The sequence below is a fragment of the Magnolia sinica genome, chromosome 8, assembly GCF_029962835.1.
Source record: "Magnolia sinica isolate HGM2019 chromosome 8, MsV1, whole genome shotgun sequence".
Taxonomy (NCBI): domain Eukaryota; kingdom Viridiplantae; phylum Streptophyta; class Magnoliopsida; order Magnoliales; family Magnoliaceae; genus Magnolia; species Magnolia sinica.
In genome coordinates, this window is record NC_080580.1 from 6,975,778 (window position 1) to 6,995,950 (window position 20,173).

The following is a 20,173-nucleotide window of genomic DNA, read 5'->3' on the forward strand; positions in this document are numbered from 1 at the left end:
GCCTTTGGAGAAAAAGGCAGTTTTGGTGCATCCGTAGCTGTGGGGCACTGTGATGTATGTGACTTACAGATATACGCCCATCCATTTTGGTAAGTCATTTTAAGATACGATCCAAAAAATAAGCAAATCCAAATCTTAAGTGGACCATATATACTAAAGGAAACAATTGTGAATAAATCCTTATCATTAAAAACTTCATAAGGGCCATTAGATTATTTATTTGCCATCCAACTCGTTGATAAGGTCACATAGACCTATATGAAGAGACCACACAAATATAAGCTTGATCCAAAACTTTTGTGGCTCACAAGAAGTTTTCAATGGCGCCTACTTATCATTATTTCCTGTATTGTAATCAACTTAAGATTTGGATCTGATTCATTTTCTAAATCAAGACTTAAAATGAATTTTCAAAAATAGATGGACCGCGTGAATATAAGGCACACACATCATGGTGGGTCCCACGGTCAGGAATCCTACCCACGTCCTCTGGGGATCCACGGTAGCCACGCCCAATAGTGAATGGGTGGTGGCTCAGGTGGGCCCCACCATGATGTTCTTGTAAAATCCCTATGGCCACTAGGTGGGCCACCCTATGTTAGGCCAAGAGCCCAGAACTCACTCTACCTGGAGCAATAATCACAAACACTTATATTTATCGTACAGTAAGGTCTGATAAGCCCACAAACACTCAAGAACAATGCAGTGCCCTCCAACTCCACATGTACAAAAAACAGTTTATAACAATGCAGTGCCCTAATTAATTGCTGTAAACTGTTCAAATGATTGGACTTGTTTTCAATCCAAATCATTCATTTGATTGCTTCATTAATGTAATCCAAACCATCTATAGAGTTAGTCTTGTGCTCAACAAATTAATTTTTGGGTGCCTCATGTACAAAAAATCGTTAGTGATTCAAATTGTTCGTGTGATAGGCATTGTTTTCAGTCACACAAAACTTTGATATGAGTGCACCTATTCACAATCGAGATTAAAGTCATTCCTATACTTGTCTGTTTTAAGTGATCTAAACCCCTTCATTTGATTGTTGTAAACTTAGGTCTTTGTTTACCAAGCCAATGAATGAAAGTTTTATACTCTTTGTTGGGTTGCAAAGGTGTAGATGACAGGATGGTACACTCATCAGGCAGGTCAAGCACAACCGAGATGTTCCACACATGTGTTGAAGTGTAAATATCTAAGATAGACAAAAAATTCCATATTCATTTGTTTGAGAGAGAGAGATCACATTACATAATCTAATTTTCCTTTTACCAATGCCATCTACTAAATATTTATATCACATGGTGATAAAATAGTACACCATTTTATTTAGATTATTAGATTATCATCAACTATATTTAAAGTAATTTTAACAATTAAAACAAAATTTTAATGATAAAATATCCTTAGATAAGTATATTAAAAAATAAGTGTTGGGTTGGACAAAAAGATCACTTTATGAGTCCACATTCTAACAGATCTAGTCATATAATAGTCCCTAGGTAAACCTAATAAATTCCTAGCTAACCCCATAAGAAAAGTCAAAGTTTATCAATCATGATGCGACCCTTACTTGCAGAGTTGTACACAAGCTGAATTAAGTCATGCTTGGCGCAGTTCAGCTCAACTTGGCCAGTAGGTTACTGCAGCTTGAACTTGGCTTGGCTCGATCCTTGTGCTTGATTGGCCAACTCAGCTCAATTTAGTTAGCAGCTTGGGCCAACTCGACCTTTCGAGCCGAGTTTGAGTTCAAGTCTAGGTTTTAGTATTTTTAATGTATATAATATATAATTTATTTAAATATATAAATATTTATATTTAGTGAACCCAATTCAAGTCAAATTGATTCAAACCGAGTCAAGTCGGCTGGACTCAAAAAATTTTCAAGCTAAAAACAAAGGTTAACTTGGATCAAACTAGTTGCGAGCCGAGCCAAGTGAAGCTTTTTCAAGTCAAATCGAACGAGTTTACCGAGCGAATTTGATTCGTGTACAACTCTACTTATCTAAAAACATATTAATTAATTCCGTAAAATATCAATATAGACGGAATTACATGCCAGGGATCCGCGAAAATTGAGAAACTGAAGCTCAAGCGGCCTGAAAGTCAGCCAGAATGCAAGATCACTGGGTTTCCATCATCTGTTTGGCTCGAAACTTTATACATGGCTCGAGGACCAAAAACTAACCGTACACGTCAAATTTCAGCCATTGGATCCTCGTGAAAGTGGCTGAACTAACAGATCAGTCCATAAAACCCTGATTTGGGGCCCACCCGCTGTCCAGATACGCTTTAACTTCGGCCCCCACGGCTCAAATGAAATGGGGAACAAGATGGATGGTGTGGATTTCTCATAATCATCATACAGTGTACATAGTACACTTTTTGCACTAAGAGTGCATGGCAACACAGGGACGTCTCTCTTCAAAAACAGAACTCTGTTTCTGTCATGAAACAGAGACTGCAGATGATCTCAGTGGGCCATCATCATGGTCCAAATGCTCAATCCGAGCCGTCCATCATGCAGAGGGGCTCGATTTAGCCAAACCCATGTTGACTTTATGCACTCATGCACGCACACGTGTTGGTTTCAATGGTCACAAATGGACTGCCCTACAACTATTGCAGCTGATTTCTTCCGTGGGTCACGCCGAATCTGATCCAAAACCGTCCCTTCCCAACCGAAATTTCGTGAAGAATATTATGGATGGCGTGGATTTCTCAAAACACCGAACGAAGTGGGCCCCACCAAGCATCAGCGCAGCTTCCGTGCGTGAAGTTACGCACGTCCAAGATTTTCGGAAGTTCCGGGAGGTGGTGACCCACCTATGATGATTAGATCAATGATCTGGACCGCTCAGTAGACTCCAACGACTCAGCTAATGAAGACCTAGGAGAGTGAATTTGAAGAGAGCTGCATGATCAGTTTTTCATCGTCCAAACGCAGTTCGAACGGCGGTCTAAAAAGCTAAGGAGGGCCACATAAAAACGGATGAAAAATGGTCATGTTCGACCGATTTTCCGTGTACAATCCAATGAACGGACCCGATCTCGCAAGAAACACCAAGAAATTGGCCCACCATCATACCAACGCAAGACCGTTTCACAGCCTCCGCACGCAGAGAAAACCGGCCGCTGTGGGCCATTATGTGATCAAATACAAGATCAGCTTGATTATCCAGACCGTCCAAAAGGTGGATAGGAGGGTTTTTACCCTTCTTATGCAGTTGGAATTCGCGGAATGGATGACCATTCATCTCGGTTTCAGTTCAAACGTAACTGTTTTGCGTTGTTGCTGTGTAAAATAGATACTCGTGTCCGACTCTGTTACAAAGGACGTGCGGAGCAAGGGGGAGATAGCGGAGGAGTTTTTTTTATATAAAGCTTGGTTGGGACGGAACTAAGGAGGGCAGCCGTGGAGCTTTGGACGGGCAGATGGAGGCAGCAGGAGGGCTCGTTTTGGAAGGCTTCAACGTGGGATGTTAGACAGGGAGCTAGGAAAGTAATTTTTTTTTCTTTTTTCTATTCTTTTCTTTCTATTGTATTTGTTTTGGATCCAGCCCAATCATGCTAGGCTGAACCTCTTAGCTAGGGCTAAGAGGTGAAGCTTGTATTGAGATGGGAGACTTTATTTAATTATTTCATTGTGAATTAAACTTGATTGTGGTTTAATTATTAAATGAATATTTTTCTTAGTCTTTAATGGTGTGATTGAAATTACAATGGGTTTGCAATGGCTTTGAATATTTCTTCCCCTTTTATGTTTATGAAGTTATGAAGCCTTGTTGTTCATCATTGTTCCATGGGCATGGTAGGATGTAACGCCCTGATTCCTAACCTTCATGCATTGTTGATTGGTTGGTAATTAGTGTAATTCTGTTGTTTGCTTTATCTCCTGGGTATGGTTTGGTGATGGAATCCATTCTAATTCATATACCTTTCATCTCTTGAAAACTAAATCAGGTAAGTTTAGTTCAATTTTCATAATTCTTGAAGCGGGCATATGATCTCTCTGATCTCTACAAGTGGATCCTCTGAATCCCTAGTTTCCTTCCTCTGAATTCCTTAAAGTTTTAGATAATTATTCCACAATTATTTCTTAAATTCTATTTGGTTTAGATCACATCTTAGTCTAGTTCTAGTTCTACTTGGTTTCAGATAACGTGCAAGTATCTTATCTAGTCAAGTCGAGCTCAGTCTAGCTTGGAGTAGACTCGAAAAATTTTCAAGCTAAAAACAAAGGTCTACTCGGATCAAACTGGTTGTGAGCCGAGCTGAGTCGAGCTTTTTTGAGTTGAAACGAGTGAGTTTACCGAGCGAATTTGATTAGTGTGCAACTCTACTTATCTGAAAACATATTAATTAATTCCGTGAAATATCAATATAGAATCATCATGATCATCTAGTCCAAGGCAATTAACCCACAAGAGTTTTTCAATATGATCGAAAGGGTTACCTAGAAAGGCTAGCGTTAGATATGACTAATTCCCTATTCCAACCATCTCCACTATACACGCAACAATTATCTACGGTGAGCAGAACTGCTGATCTAGTGGCCCACATGCCCTGATTTCTTGACATGACGAGACAGTAATGTTTATTGTACAGCAAGGTTTGATAAGACCATGCACAAACACTTAAATATCAAACAATAACCACTTGCTCTAAAAGTTTGAGCCTTTAGATATTAAGGGACTTTAACAATATAGCATGGAAGCATATTTGATGCTCTCAATATTCGAAAACAGGACCTTCCGTTGTGATACCATGTCAAACAACAACTCTAAAAGCTCGAGACGTTAGAGGATGGTGTATCAATGTACACCGAGGGACTGTAAAACTGAACACGATGCAGTGCACTCCAGCATCACACGTGTGGGACATCCAACGTGTAGATGACAGGATGGTCCACTCATCAGGCAGATCATGCATGACCCAGATGTTCCACACGGCGTTGAAGTAACAATCTCAAGATTATAATTAAACAAAAATTCCATATTTCTCTTGAAAAATAATGAAAAAAAAAAAAGGAAGAAGAACAAAACACATTACACAATCCATGCTTCTAAGCTGACATATCACAGCCAACAATAAAAATAAAAAAAAGTCTACCTTATTCATGCTTCACCCCACGAATTCTACGCATCAGATGAATAAACAACGATAGGACTTCTCACTCGACGCACACCATCATTCCACACCAAAGAACCCGACACCATGCTTTTAGATATCTTCCCTTCAACCTTCACCACAAAAGATTGCGACTCCCCAATGCTCTTGAATGTTAAGACACTGGGCGTGACACTTAGGGTCACTCCTGGTGGGCCCCACACGTTCCCATTGTAGACCGAATTTTCCGACCCTACATTTGTAACGGTCCTATTGAAGGAACCCACGAAGGATATCCCCAACGGAACAGTGAGAGCGATGGATGGATAGTTAAGGTCCCAAACAGTCCCATTTGCAGTGTTAGTACAAGTGCTATTGTCGCCAGTCACGAGCCTTAGCATATTTGTAGTGTAACCTTGCTTACATAGCATTTCAATGTAATCACGCGCACCGGCATCGTAGACCAAGCCAGGATTTATAGCTAGAACTGGGTTTATGTGACCGGCACCATATGCGAATTCCGCATCTGTGTTCGTGGCAGCGGTCATGGGGTAGGCTGCAAAAAGAGAATTAATGACCATATGAATGGATGTTGGTTAGTCACATATTACTTGAACATTAGTTAATCGGAGAAGGGTTTGTCGATTGTCATCGGTTAGGTATTAATTAGAGTTCCTGGATCCGGGTCCAGGTTGGGTTTGGCCGGATATGGGTCTTGTCTTTTTGGGACCCAGATCTGGATTCAATCAGTCCCATTGAGTCTTTCGGCCTTGGTTTCAAATCGGGTCTGGGTCAGATGTACGTCAAATAAGCGAACTTGGTCAGGTTGCTTAGCAAACCACGTTCTAAACATGACCTGACCTCACCTGACCCAAATCGGACTAGACCCATTTTCTAACAGGCTTAAAATGTCTAGCCCAAACCTTATTTTTCTTAACCATCCACAGGTAATCTCAAATGTTCTGCCTGTGTGATTTTCAGGGTACCCGACGCTACAAAGGCCTAGTCATGAACCTTAACTTCCTCACAATTCATGATTTTACATTTTATATCATATATGTTACTACACACACACACACACACACACACACACACACACACATATATATATATTTCCTATGAGGTTGAGTTGTGTGGACACCACCGTGATGTGTGCTGAACATCAACACCGTGCTTTTGATGGGCCCCCTTTAGGTTATGGGATATCCCAAAAATAAAAATAATCCGTATCCAGAACTCAGGTGGGCCATACCATCTAAAAACATGTGAAGACACACCTAAAACATATAAAAATACTTGATGGGGCCCACTTGAGTTTTGGATGCAGCTGAAACTTGGTTTGACCCCTCATCCAAGTGGGACACACACAATGGATGGGCTGGATTTGTGAACCACATCTCGGTGGGCCCAATAAATGATTATGAATGTTTTAATGGGAGGGTAACCCGCTCAACTGTTGTATGTTGTGTGCCCCACCCAAGTCATGGATTGACTTGATTTTTAAGCCCATGTCAATGGTGCATCTAACTGATGGTGTTGATTTTTAACACACATCATGGTGGGGCCTCCACAACTCGACCTCATGGGAAGTTTGTATGAGGTCAACCTCTTATTATCATTTCCCATATATATATATGTGTGTGTGTTTTAAGTTTAGGTTGGGTCTAGTTGCCTGAGGCCTTACCCTTATCCATGTACAGAATCAGGTCGTTGATTTTCAGCGCAAGTTCAACCCAACCTGACTTAAAGTTAGGGTTGGCTGGTCGGGTTTAGGTTCCTAAATCTCACAAAATAGGTACTTTTGTATTACCTGTCGTCATTAGGGCGGACTTAATAGCTGCAGGAGACCATGTTGGATGAAATGATTTGATGTAAGCAGCGGCCCCGGTTGCATGGGGACACGACATGGATGTCCCTGAGATTATGTTGTATGATACACTTCTTGGGTCACCACCATATACTGACATTGAAGCAATTGGCGACCATGCCGCTAATATTTCAACTCCTGGGGCTGTTAAATCAGGCTGCACCACATAATTAAGAGATTTTAATCATGATCAGCTAAGGAATGGGGCTTTTAATGGGTTGGGCTTCAGCCAGTCCAAGGTCAGGCCCAATCCATCCCATTTACTTATGGGATTTGGATTAGTCACAGGCTAATAAGCCCATTGTAGCCCATTAACTGCCTAATAAGAAAATGGGAGAAAAAGGGATAATGGAATTAACTACCTTGAGAATGTCACTCGTTATAGGATTTGGCCCTCGCGAAGAGAAGGAAACTACAACAGGAGCGATTTGATTTTTAACAGCAGTACTCTTAAGTATGTTTGCAGTTGAATTCCTGTTGATAGCAAGAACGTTAATAAAATAAATATTAATATGATTTCAACAGCCCGATTTATCCCTAAATCAAGCTCGAGCCAAACTTATTTATTTATCAAGCGGGAATGACTGGTGCAGCCACGACCAACACTAAATCGCTAGCAGCCCAGACAAATTGCCAAGCTATTTAGATTGCGAGTTACATCAATAATGCATTGTAAAAGTATAATGGTTACAAAATAGAGTACCCATCTCCTAAAAATAGATAGTTTGACCGACAATTTTGCTATTTAGTTTACCGTGATAAAATCATAATGACTACACTTTTATATTACTTAAATGTCAAATCATAAATTAAATTTAAAAAAAAAACAAGTAAGAGGACTCATTTGAGAGGTTGTAAATGAAAGTAAATGGGAGATGGAATTGGAGGCAATTGAATTTGAAGTAAATGACTTAGCGAATTGTGTCCAGATGGGAGTAAATGAAACGTATTTAAAATCTAAATATTCTGCTTGAGAATAAATGGGAGGAATTGGAATGCATTGGAATTTTTCAATATATTTAGGATTCCAAATTACTTTTAACATCTCAAATAAGTGTGTGTGTGTGTGTGTGTGTGTGTGTGTGTGTGTGTGTGATATTTAATAAAATTATTGTAATAACCCATTGAAATATATACTTTAGCTAAAAATGAGAAAATTCCGAATCTTGGATGGGCCACAAACACAAGAATTACAAAACAAGCAACTTGCCAATGTATTTTAATCATCCATTTGGATGGCCAACCTTTGAACGGTTTGGATCATTCTATTGAAGTAATTTTGGTAATGTTGTCAATAATTAAATTGCGCTTTAGAGTATCATCAGCATGTGACGTGTATGTTAAACATGTGCATAGCAGCACCTTCGTTTAGTTGTGCAACTCTTCAAGGGAGGTCAGAAAGACATTTCACCCCCATTTACTTTCAAATTCCCTTTGAGAGAAGATTTCATTTGTAGGCTTATTTACTCCAATTTTATTTCATTTTCATACATTTATTCTTATCCAAACGCAGCTTAAATACTATTTACCTCTATTTAAACCCTCTCTCCTAGGAGATGATGTATATTTTATTTTTATTTATTTATTTTTTTACCCATGCACACACACCCCCACACACTCACGCCCTAGTGGAATTTCACCACCTATGGGTACTCGAACCCTTGCCAGGGTGTTGAAACTCCCGAGAGTACTCTACCACCCAAGCAAGAATAAGGACCCAGTTGATGATGTATATGTTTTGATCAGAGATTTTCAATATTATGCAATGTAAAATTGTAATGATTTTGAGTTACAATACTTGCCTATGAATGCATATTTGCATTTGACTACTGAATTACATACCTAAACAATCGTACCATAAAATTATAATGATTGCACTTCTAAATGTAATTCACAATCCAAATCAACCTAAAGGAATCATATAACATACTTGTAATCATAAATTTGAATTTTTAGGAGACGAATTTAAAACCCACGTTAAGATTCCGGTCTACCATCTTAGAATGAGCCGAGATTTGCACCCATCCATCATGTGTCCCTTGATGGGACCCGCACAGCCCCATGGTCTGATTATTTGAACAGTCCATCTGGTGGTGTATGGTCCACAGTGCAAAAACCTAGCCAACTGAGTACCTTGATTTAGAAAATTTTCCAATTGAATATGCCTATTTTGTACTAACCATTGGTTTAGAAAACCATCATGTGGACTACATGAGTCATGAATCAGTATAATTTTTGTATCATCCTCAATCCACTGTCAATACAACCAGATGGATGGTTCAGATCATCTGATCATGCAAACCCAACCACACACTCGGAATAAATTGAATGGACTTAATCTAAATTACCTGTGAATTCAGATTAATGTGGGGCTATTAGTCTCTATTCCTTACCTTGTTGTGTTTATGTATTGGAAAACTTCTGAACCCGATTTCACCGATAGAACTGTCAGCGGCAATGGAAAAACAAAGGCATCATCAGAGTTTAAATCATCTTGCATTATGGCACCCATGGCATCGGCAAGCAGCGGCCCCACTCCCGCGTGCAATCCATCACATAGAACGATCTTCCCTTTCACCAATCCACCGTCCAGCGTGCCGGCACCACAAAACCTAGATTTCGTTGATGGCCACCAAAATTTTCAATACAAACCTACTTTATTATGTTTGCAGTGTCATAATAATAATAATACAAGCTTCCAAAAGACCCTTAACAATAGATTTTTTTTTTTTTAATCATGTGATTGGTATAACAACAAAAGTAGAAAAGAGTATTCTCTACTCGAGAAATCATAAAATATAAGAAGTCCAAAAAAAAAAAGAGAGAGAGAGAGAGAAGATCAAAAACTCATTTTTCTAGATTTTTTCAAAAACGTTAGTAAACCATTTCAAAAATTGTTAAATGTAGATTTTCACTATTATGAGAGAGCTCTGGTTATTTTAATATTTTCAAGAAAAGCTATACTCCAAACCAAACAATGGAATTACTATTCAACACTATACTTTTGCATTTCATGAAATTCCATGGGTGGGCTTTCCATGCCTGATTTTGGATTCTAAACAAGTTGATAGTGACATGAAAACATATGTTATTGTATATGGGTGATGTGATAAGTGTTAGATTTGTACAAGATTGGACCACAGTAAAATGGTCATGCCCAAAAATCAAGCTGATCAAACAGTTCTAATTTCTTGGTGTCGAGAAACAATATCAACTAACTATTTCTAGGCCTTTTTGGGATCAAGCAATAATTACAACTATCTGATCAGCCTCCTTTTGAAATCATGACGACAGTCGACGTTGGTGGGATCTGCCAAATGAGTGTTTTTTTTCGGACATCTATGAGAGCATTTTTACCTTGATTCAGAGCCATCATAGCCCGCGGAAGTGTTTGGGACATTTCCGGCATATACCAAAGGATACAACTGGTCACCAAGATTGAAAGTATTGATAGATGGTCCCTGACATGGAAATTAAACTTTTAGTCAGACACTCAAACATATAGGAAAAACTTAAGACTTTGACTATCATTTTCAAAATTTATGAGAAGGCCATTGAAACGTGGATATCGCCGGCTACCTCCGCAATAGGAAATTTCTATAAACTTGATGTAGCCAATGAAAAATCTTTATATGCGCTTATTAGATGTGAGGCCCTTTGATTAAAAAATAAAAATTCCCTTAAGTGAATATACTTTTTTCCTTTTCTCGGTGACACTATGCATAAGAGACGCACATTATGCTTTTTCATTGTGCATTTTAAGATTAGGGCTGTTAATGAATAAATAGATCTATGTGTCTATGATGGACTTGACCTGATTTAACAAGCCAGGGTCTGATATTTTGGACCCATTTTGGGGTTTGGGTCTCTTCTTTTTGGAAACTTGATTAGAAATCAGGTCTCTAGCCGAGTTGGCCAAGCCCAGTCTAGATTTACTTACTTTTAACAGTATTATTATTATTATTATTATTATTATTATATATTTCTAGCAATCCAACGATATTTGGTGAGCCATACACCTGGAACCAGCCTCCTTACGTACCATGTGGTCCATGTTAATGCTCTTAGACCTTAATCAAACTCCAAACATAGATCCAAAGATCCGATTGATCAATGGACCCCAACCCAATCAAAGTGGGATTTGGGTCATCAAGAACAAGAATATCAGACCCAAATGTACTTAGACCCGTCCGAACCTGATTAGCCCAAGACCTCACTCAAACATGGGAATGAGAGCAGTCACTCACCTCATAAGTCTTATTATTACCCAATACTAATCTGGTCAGAAACTGTCTGTCAATGCTACTAGCTGCAACTGTTAGTGTCCATGGCGAATAATTCGAGACCGTTGATGGTCCGGGACCTGAATTACCAGCTGAATTCGACGTAAGGATCCCTCTCTCCATGGCATGGAACGCCCCAATCGCAATGGAGTCCTGAAAATAATCCACAGGTCCAAAACCACCCACAGAAATAGATATGATATCGACACCATCAGCAATTGCATCATCGAAGGCTGCCAGGATGTCGGCGTCAGCACAGCCGTCGGACCAACAGACCTTGTAAGCTGCAATCCGGGCCGATGGCACTGCACCTCGAGCTGTCCCCTCGCCCAACCCAAGTAGACTTGCACCACTAACTAGGCGACCGGTAGCGGTTGATGCAGTGTGGGTCCCATGCCCCTCCGAATCTCGTGGAGAGTTGATCTCTCCTTCAGGCAACTTCCCGTCAGTATGGTAGAATCGGGCTCCGATGAGCTTGCTGCATTTTTAAAAGCCCAATATGATAAGGGTATTTTTTATATTTTAAAATGATCATGAGCATATGAGATTTTGCTGATGGGCTACTTTGGAGAAGAACTATGCATGGAGATATTTATGTTCGTTCCAAACCATCTAATAACGGCCACTAGGATTAGAGCTGGGCATCGAGTCTAGTCGAACCGAGTTAGGGCTTAACCAACTTGATCCAGTTTTAAAATAGGCCTAACCCGAACTCGACTTGACTCGGTACTGAGTCCAGCATGCCTGAACAGATCCAAGTCTGGGTCTAGCCTGGACTAATCCGGACTAAGTCCGACCCGGTCAAAATTACCGAGTCGGTTCGAGTTGGCACCAATTCGGATCGAGAGATGAGGGAGGAAAGGAGTGGAGAGGAGAGTGTGAGAGAGGAGGGTGGCGATGGTGGTGGGTGGTTGCTGGGCTTGAAAGAGGAAGAGGATGCGGGAGGGAGAGAGTTTGGGATCGGGGTCGGGTGCAGTGTATAGGGTTAGAGATACTTAAAAATTAGAATTTTTTATAATATATATACCCAAATCCAAGTCGAATCGGTTTCAAATCGACTGGAGTCTAACCGGATCGAGTTTCGGGTTGAGTTACTAGGTAACTCGAACTCGACTCGATTTGAGTTTGGATTGGGCGAAGCCTACTAGGTTCAGACCGACTCACCCATTCGATTCAGGTCAAGTCGGACGAGACGAGTTGTCCCGTGACCAGCTCTAGCTCGGATCATGTAATTATCATACTAATCAAATGATCCTAACCATTTTATAATGGACACTGTGTTTAGTATCATTTATTGATTGGATGGTAAGGATGTATCAGTTGGTATAGTTTTTCTGCATGGCCTAGAATGCAGGCGATGGTCCACCAAGTGATTCCATCAATCACGGGCCATGAGCTTGATTGCGAGTACCAATCAAACGATGTACGGTGGATGATTGGGCACCAAACAACGGATGTTCGAATGAGAAATTAACATGTTGGGACGAACAAAGTGTACATATGGGCCCACCTTTTGATGATCCAAAGCGTTCATATAGTGGGCCATGCTGTGGATGGGAGATAGACTTAGAAATCTCTTCCTGTGATGGCAATGGATAATCTCATAGAGGAGATTCTGGAGTATGGCCCATCTCATGATCAGAGGCTTACCAGATGAACGGCTTAAATTACTGAAAGATGCTTAAATAATTGAGCGATTTACTTGTTGCAAGTGAAGTTTGCAGGGGATTGGCAGATGCCCTTCCATTTGCTCGGCGGTGGACCGAAGCCATCGTCCTTGAAGCTGTCAGATTCCGGCCATACGCCGGTGTCGATCATGCCGACGATGACATCACTCTCAAAGGCTGACCTACTCACTTTCTGCGAGAAGCCCATGAAATCCCATGATCTTGTGGTGTGAAGCTGCTTGGTTTTGCTAGGGAACACAGATACTACACCTTCCATGCCTGATAATTCCAGATTTACAATTATTATATATGCCTAAAAGAAAAGATATATCATAAGATTCCACACCATTGATTGGTGGGCCACAAGATCGGGATGTGCTATCTCCTAATATCTCCCCTAATCAGATGATCCTAAGCATCAGATTGTCAGGATTATCTTATGGGGGAGATTGTTGGTGAATCTCCAAGAGGCCCACCAAATGAACGACTCGGATAGCCGGAAGGTGGGCCCCACCTTTACAGTTTTGTGGGAAGAACAGAAGCTCAATTCAGCATTGCATATTTTTGTGAAAAGAGAAATGTGTACGTCTATTCTCGAATTACACACTAATGAAATGCAATCATCGGACATCCATTCTCGCACAGAGATGATCGAAGGGGAACGGATGGGGGATGATTTACCAGCAATCTTCTGCATTTCATCCTGGGAGAGCTTTGCTGCGAAGCCATTGAAGCTCTTCTTGTAGCTGTAAACTAGAGATTCTGATGCAGCACTGTTACATCCACACAAATAGAAATTAGTGTTTGTTTAGGAGAGGAATTAAGAAAAACTTCATTACACAGGTGGGCCACACCACCTACCTAAGGTAGGGGTTTGCTTATGTGTAATTACAGTATTCCTAGTATCGGTATCATTACATGTATCAATATCACCTATGTTATTGCCTATACCCGCAAACATATCATTGATTGAGGGTAACCAAGGGAAAAGAAATCGAGATAATGAAACTTCTCAATAAAACTTCAAAAGATGCTAAAATACATATATTTGCATATTTACGAATTAAATAATTATAATAAAAAAAATACATACATGATAAGGTTTTTTTTTTTACTAAGGTTTTAAATGTAACCCTAATTTGGGAAAATATACATATGTGCATATTTAATAATTAAATAATGACGGAAAAGACGTATTTATATATTTAGGAATCAAATAAAAAATTACTCTTTAGTGTAGCCTAAAAGCAAGCATAGTTTATTTAAAAACACCTTAAAAAAAAAAACATGTAAAAAATGGTGGGTCCATCCATTCAACCATCCATCCATGCATGCACATACATACATATAAAAATACATGCATGTGTTACACACACATCCGTCCATTCATTCATCCAACAATCTATCCATCCACACATATACATAAAAAAATCATACAACCATACCGCCATTAAAAAAATTGAAATTGATTTTTTTAATAAATATTTTTTTGTAATATTGATGCAATGATGTTACATTAGTGATATTATTAAAATATCACCAATGTACTAACGAGACAAGTGACACATGAAATTTACATAATCGAAAATATTGGTGATACAATAATGATATCTATACACCGGTGATACTATATATTATTGTGTTATCGTTATTGCCAATATGGAGATACAAAATGCTATTAGCACTATCGATATTGTCAAGATGGAGATAGGAATAATATTAGGAATATTAGATATTATATGTTAAAGTTCTTTCATATACATTCCCATCTTCTAACAAATCAAGCTTTTAGAGCTAGTGGTGATTTGGCATCTGGCCCATTTAAAATGAGGCCTTTTTTTTATTACTCACACATTCAAACCCCCACACACCTCTCACTCACACCACAATGGGATTTTACCATGATAGGTACTTGAACCCATGACCTTGTGTTAAAACTCCTGACTGTGCACCGAGTGATGAGTAAGGACCCTGCCAATGAGCATAAAAGTTATGCCAGCCCAGCCCATCGACGGGCCTGGTTAAAAATTGGGCCATCCACATCCCTTAAAGGACATGGGCCCCACTCACCAGCATCATCCGAAAATAATCAGACAGTGGCTACTGTGTACTAGATAGTTTATATACACTGGATGTCTGATGTACATGCTATGTACCGGATCATTCATGTGATAGCTAGATACTGTGTTGAAAGCATTAGGAAGGAGACGTTGAAATAACCTGCCAAGGACTTGTTCGAGCATGCCATTGTGGACTGATTCTGCAGATAAATCATCCGGTGAACGCTCCCCCATATACACTATGTACACCTGCAAGTACAAATGAAGGTAGTTTGCGTCACCCTACCTTGAGCGTTACATTTTCCTAGACTTCCCCTCGTGGATGGACCATGGTTTGGTAATCCAGTCCGTTGATATGATGGGTCCCACACTGGATGGACATGGGTAAGAAAACTGCCCGATGGGGCAGGCGTAAACCTTCCATTTGGTGGCCTGGAAATGGATGGTTAAGAAAATAGGCAACGACAACCATCCACATTCAATAGCTAAGTGATCAACGATTGGATGGCCAGGATATTTCGATCTAGGAACTTTTGTGGCATGGTCCATCCACGCTAGGGCCAATGAGATTAATGAGTTGGATCACTGAAATATTTGATCCATGCTTTAAAAAAATACAGCCCGTTGTATCTTACTTCACCACATGACTTCGTTTCACACGAAAATGTGTCAAGTGTGTAGCTCATCTGAGCCGTACAAAAGGTGAGAACCACCACGAAGATCACCTGGTGAAAACATCAGGCTGGTCCACTCATCCAATGGACCACCTTGCATGAAAACAACAGACGGTTTAAATGAAACATGCCAAGGTCTGAGTCAACATACTCGTACGGCCCATCTGATGCGTACGCAATTTGTGTGGGGTGATCTTTGTGGTGGGGACCATGTTTTGCACGGCTTGGATGTCCCACACACTGGCACGTATGACACGAATATAGGTGATCTGTAGACAAACATAAACCAGGATAGAGGTTTGCCTTTCTATCCAACTCCGCAGCACCACAGGAAAAGATGAGCGTGGCCATGAAGAGACTTATGAGGAGCCATGAAGGAGAAGTGGACTGTTTGGCCATAATTGCAATAAATTCAAATTACGATTTGTTGGTTTCATTAGCCATATGGATGTGTCTGTGATTTATAGTGAAAGCAGCAGGCCATTCGATTATCAAATTCCCTCTTCGTTATCACCGCTTCCACAATGTAACTCTCCAAAGCCGCCGGCCTATATATTTAACACATGGCACACGTGCGTGAGATCCAGGCCGTTCATCACGTAGGGGTCTCTCAAAATATGTGCTAACCCGTGAGTCAAGAAGGTCTGGTCATCAAGTGGTCCATGGGAATTCATTGAATAGCATTCCAGATGGATGATCCCAACCATATGGATGGTGGCCTGTGAATGGAAGGTTGGGATGGAACGTATACAACAGAAGAACTGAAGGATCGGATCCTCCATTTGGTGGGACTTCAAATTAATGGCCATATGCAGGAAGGACCCACCAGTGGGGCAGCCCAGAAATACTGTTGAAATTTTGGTTAGGAAAAAATCAAAATTTTAGAATTTTCGTTTTGATGTCAAAACGATATTGAAATTTTTTAATGAAAAAGTGCAGCTTTTCTTTTGTGGCATGCCGAAAATGAGAACAAGTATAGAGGTTTATATATAGAGGTGTGTGTAATATTCTTACTTGGAGTCTTGGAGGTTGAGATACTCAGGTTACGTTACGCACTGGAACACATGGGCATGGTTGCTCCCTCGTGACTTTACAGGGACAAATTTTACGATCCAACGATCTGAAATTATCTGAAATAGCCTAAATTAATAATCAACAGTTAGAAACATTTTTTAAATATTTTGAACTATTGATGGACACGTAGCAATGGTCCACTCCCTTGGTGCCTATATAAACTACATCATTCTCATCTAAAATTTATCATCTCCAGCAGATCTCAATAATTAATAAGGGGGTGAATCATGCTTTGGGATAGTGTAATTTATACGTGATTCAGTATGGTGAAGCAAAAGAAATGTTTTTACAATTTTACTTTAATTTTTTTTCCATGTTTCCAACATATTTCACAAACAAATACTTCTGTCACGACACATATTAGCTCTTGGGCAACAAGCGAAACATCCTAGCCCAACACTACCATTCATAAATTGATCACTCAAGTATCTGATTTTGATGTGATTGCCAACCTGGAAGCTTCTGTGGACATATCTCCACAATTTGGATGGTCTTGATCCAATGCCTCCTGTCATGTGTCATTTATTGGGTGATGGGTGATCACTTATAGATAAGTGTTTTGGACAGGGGTGAGCAATTCCCAATCACATACCATTAGGGTGGAAAGTTGGGCGGATTGGGTCAGGTTGGTGCTCAACCCAACCCAACCTCAGGTTGGGAATTCTCAAGTCAAGCCTAACCCAAGCGGGCTCGGTTAGGTTGGTCAGGTTGATACATGCTAATATTTTTGTTACTAAAATAGCCTGTTATATTTTCAATAAACATCTTATTTTTTGTACCTATGATTTTATTAATTATATATGTAGTTATTTATAGTAAAGAACTACTTTTTTTCTAAACCAACAAGCTAAAAGACAAGACAACTAATTTAAAAGTTGTGTTGTGTAGCACCCAATATATTTGGGAGAGAGAAATTTGGCATATCTTGTTAGCTTGAGTCATATGAAATGATGTGGACCATTGAAACCCGATGGCATTGGAATTTTATGTGCCTTCAATACAGACCATCGGCACTCAATTATAATTTATAAGTAACTTATATATCGATCGGGTTTGGGTTAAGTTGGGGCAACCCGAGACCTCAACCCAAGCCTAACCCAAGTTTTATTGGGTTGGTATTTATATAGCCCAGGCCCAAGACCAAACCCGATACATCCTGCCCAAGCCAACTCCAATGTTGGGTCGGTCAGGTTAAAGATTACGAGGATTGCATACCAACAGAGCACCCACAATGATATATTGTTTCATCAATGCCATCCATTCATTTTGGATCATTATTTGAGTGATCCCAAAAATGAGGCAAATCCAAATGTCAAGTGGATCACACCTACAGAGAAACTCTGGTGATTGAATGTCTGCCATTAAAAAGTTCTTGAGCCCACTGTAATACTTATTAATTGCCATCCAAACTAATGATTAGGTCACAAAGAAGTAGATAGAGAAGCCACAAATATCAGATGCTGTCTGCTTTATTTTTGGGCTCATGCCTTAAAAGCCATAAATAAACATTATAATTACTGTCCGAAGTTTTTAATGATATACTTTTAAATCACCTCTGTTGTTTCCTACAGTATGGTCCACCTGAGATATATGGCTCTGTTTCATTTTTAGATTTATAATCTAAAATAATCTGACAGAAGGAATGGATGGCGTAGATGTAAAATACATACATCAAAATATGCCCCTTGGCAAGAGCCCGCGCCTAATCGGCTCCCCTACAAAGTGAACCTATGTTCATCAGTAAAAATTAAAAGTCAAAACCATTGGTTAAAAGTCAAAAGTCAGAATCAAAAGTCAAATCATTGGTTAAAAGAGTCGACGACTCCAAGTCAGACGGCATTTTAACCCAAAGCCGAGCGGCCGTGGGCCCTCCCTAGTATATTTATTCTGTATCTATCGGTTCCATTTGTTTTGACAGATGATTTATGGATATAAGTCAAAAAATAAGTAGATACAACTCTTATGTGGACCATACCATAGAAAATAGATCCCATTAATGAACAACGAAAGTTTTGTATCAAACTAGACATTATGAGGTTTTTAATGGTAAAGGGTTCAATCGCCTTTCTTTCCTACATATAATATGGTCCACCTAAGATTTGGATCTTTTTAAATTTTTGGCTCATGCTTTAAAAAGATATGGAAAAATGGATGGTCGGCATAGATATATAATACAGACATTAAGATGGGCTGTATGGAAAGGCACTAGGTGAGGCAGGGGCCAACCAAAGAACTTCATGGAACTACCTCCTTAAACATTATAATTATCATTTCACTGCCTTCCTCACCTACTCCATGGTGCCAAGTGGCTCAGGTGGACCCCAGCATGATGTTTATGTAAAATACATCTCAGCCACCAAGTGTGAACCCCATGGGCCCAAAAATCAGCTCCCACCTGTGACTCAGATAGACTACGTGGCTGGAAAAGAGTAAATACAGCAATGCTCACCTTCTAAACAACTTTTATTAATGTGGCTCAGGTGAATCATGGATGGGTTTGCCTTTTCGGATATAGTCTTAAATTTTTGTGTGGAATCCAATGATTGGAGTGGATTTTATATTTTTTTATTATGGTGGGCTCTATAAAATTCAAGTGTGGAGATCTCTCCCAAATGCTTCCTTTTGTACAGTGCTCAGGCTCACTGGTCATATCTAATGGACATAGTGAATCTTACATGAATATCACAGTGGACCCGACATAATCAAGATCAGCCTGTCATGCGATTCGGTTTTTTGCTAAATAATATCTCCCTAAAGTCGAAGAGGGACATTGGGACTTGATTATTTGCAAAGCCCACCAGTATGAGAAATCTACTCTGACACTTAGATACATAATTCCAATTTACAACTAGAGCCCAAAAATTAAGCTGACTTGTGATTTAGGTGGTCCGCGACAAAGATAACAGTTGGGAGATGCCCCCAACTTCGACTTTTAGAAGTCTCCATGATGATTATATGAAATTTACTCTTACTATTAGATTTCACAACAAAATTTTGCCATAGGGCCTAAAAATTAGGACCATGTAAATCAGGTGGGCCATGCCAAGGGAAACAGCCTGGACCCTGTACACTGTTAACATAAGGTAACACAGCTGGTGGTAGAGATGAATTTTACACAAATATCACAATGGAGCCCACCCAAGCAGCGGACCTGTTCGCTTGCGTGCCCACTCAAGCGGTAGTTAATAAAGAAATGTAAAGGCATTTCAATGTAGTCATGCTCGCATTACCGTTACGGAATACCTTTGGATCCAAATTCTTTTCTCCAATCTAACAGCACCCTGTAAATACTAGTTGGTATGGGACGTATGGCACATACAAGGTGCGTCAAGGAAGGAGAGATTTTAATAGATTTCAATGAAAAGGGTGCAGGCTATATGCAAAAAAGGAGGGAAAGGTGATGCAGCGGGCTACTTGCATCAAGAATTTGAAATG

The 20,173-nt window shown here is 39.8% G+C and overlaps 1 protein-coding gene across 1 annotated transcript; it reads right to left on the reverse strand.

The window, feature by feature from the left end:
• Positions 1–4,406: 4,406 nt before the first annotated feature.
• On the reverse strand, positions 4,407–15,239 carry LOC131253848 (cucumisin-like). Its single transcript, XM_058254981.1, has 9 exons — positions 15,151–15,239; positions 13,612–13,703; positions 12,966–13,209; positions 11,228–11,741; positions 10,338–10,441; positions 9,374–9,592; positions 7,343–7,454; positions 6,924–7,137; positions 4,407–5,669 (listed from the first exon to the last, which is right to left on the reverse strand). Exons 1-9 carry the CDS (start codon positions 15,222–15,224, stop codon positions 5,143–5,145), a joined length of 2,100 nt encoding a protein of 699 aa, XP_058110964.1. The 5' UTR covers positions 15,225–15,239; the 3' UTR covers positions 4,407–5,142.
• Positions 15,240–20,173: the final 4,934 nt, after the last annotated feature.

What these genes read in the sequence shown, in the direction of transcription:
- LOC131253848 (XM_058254981.1), bottom strand. Translation starts at nt 15,224, where the DNA reads ATGGGGGAGCGTTCACCGGATGATTTATCTGCAGAATCAGTCCACAAT. An exon ending in GCAAACTTCACTTGCAACAA is followed by an intron (nt 11,742 to 12,965) that starts GTAAATCGCTCA and finishes TTAAAAATGCAG; the next exon opens with CAAGCTCATCGGAGCCCGAT. An exon ending in CAATACATAAACACAACAAG is followed by an intron (nt 7,455 to 9,373) that starts GTAAGGAATAGA and finishes TGCTATCAACAG; the next exon opens with GAATTCAACTGCAAACATAC.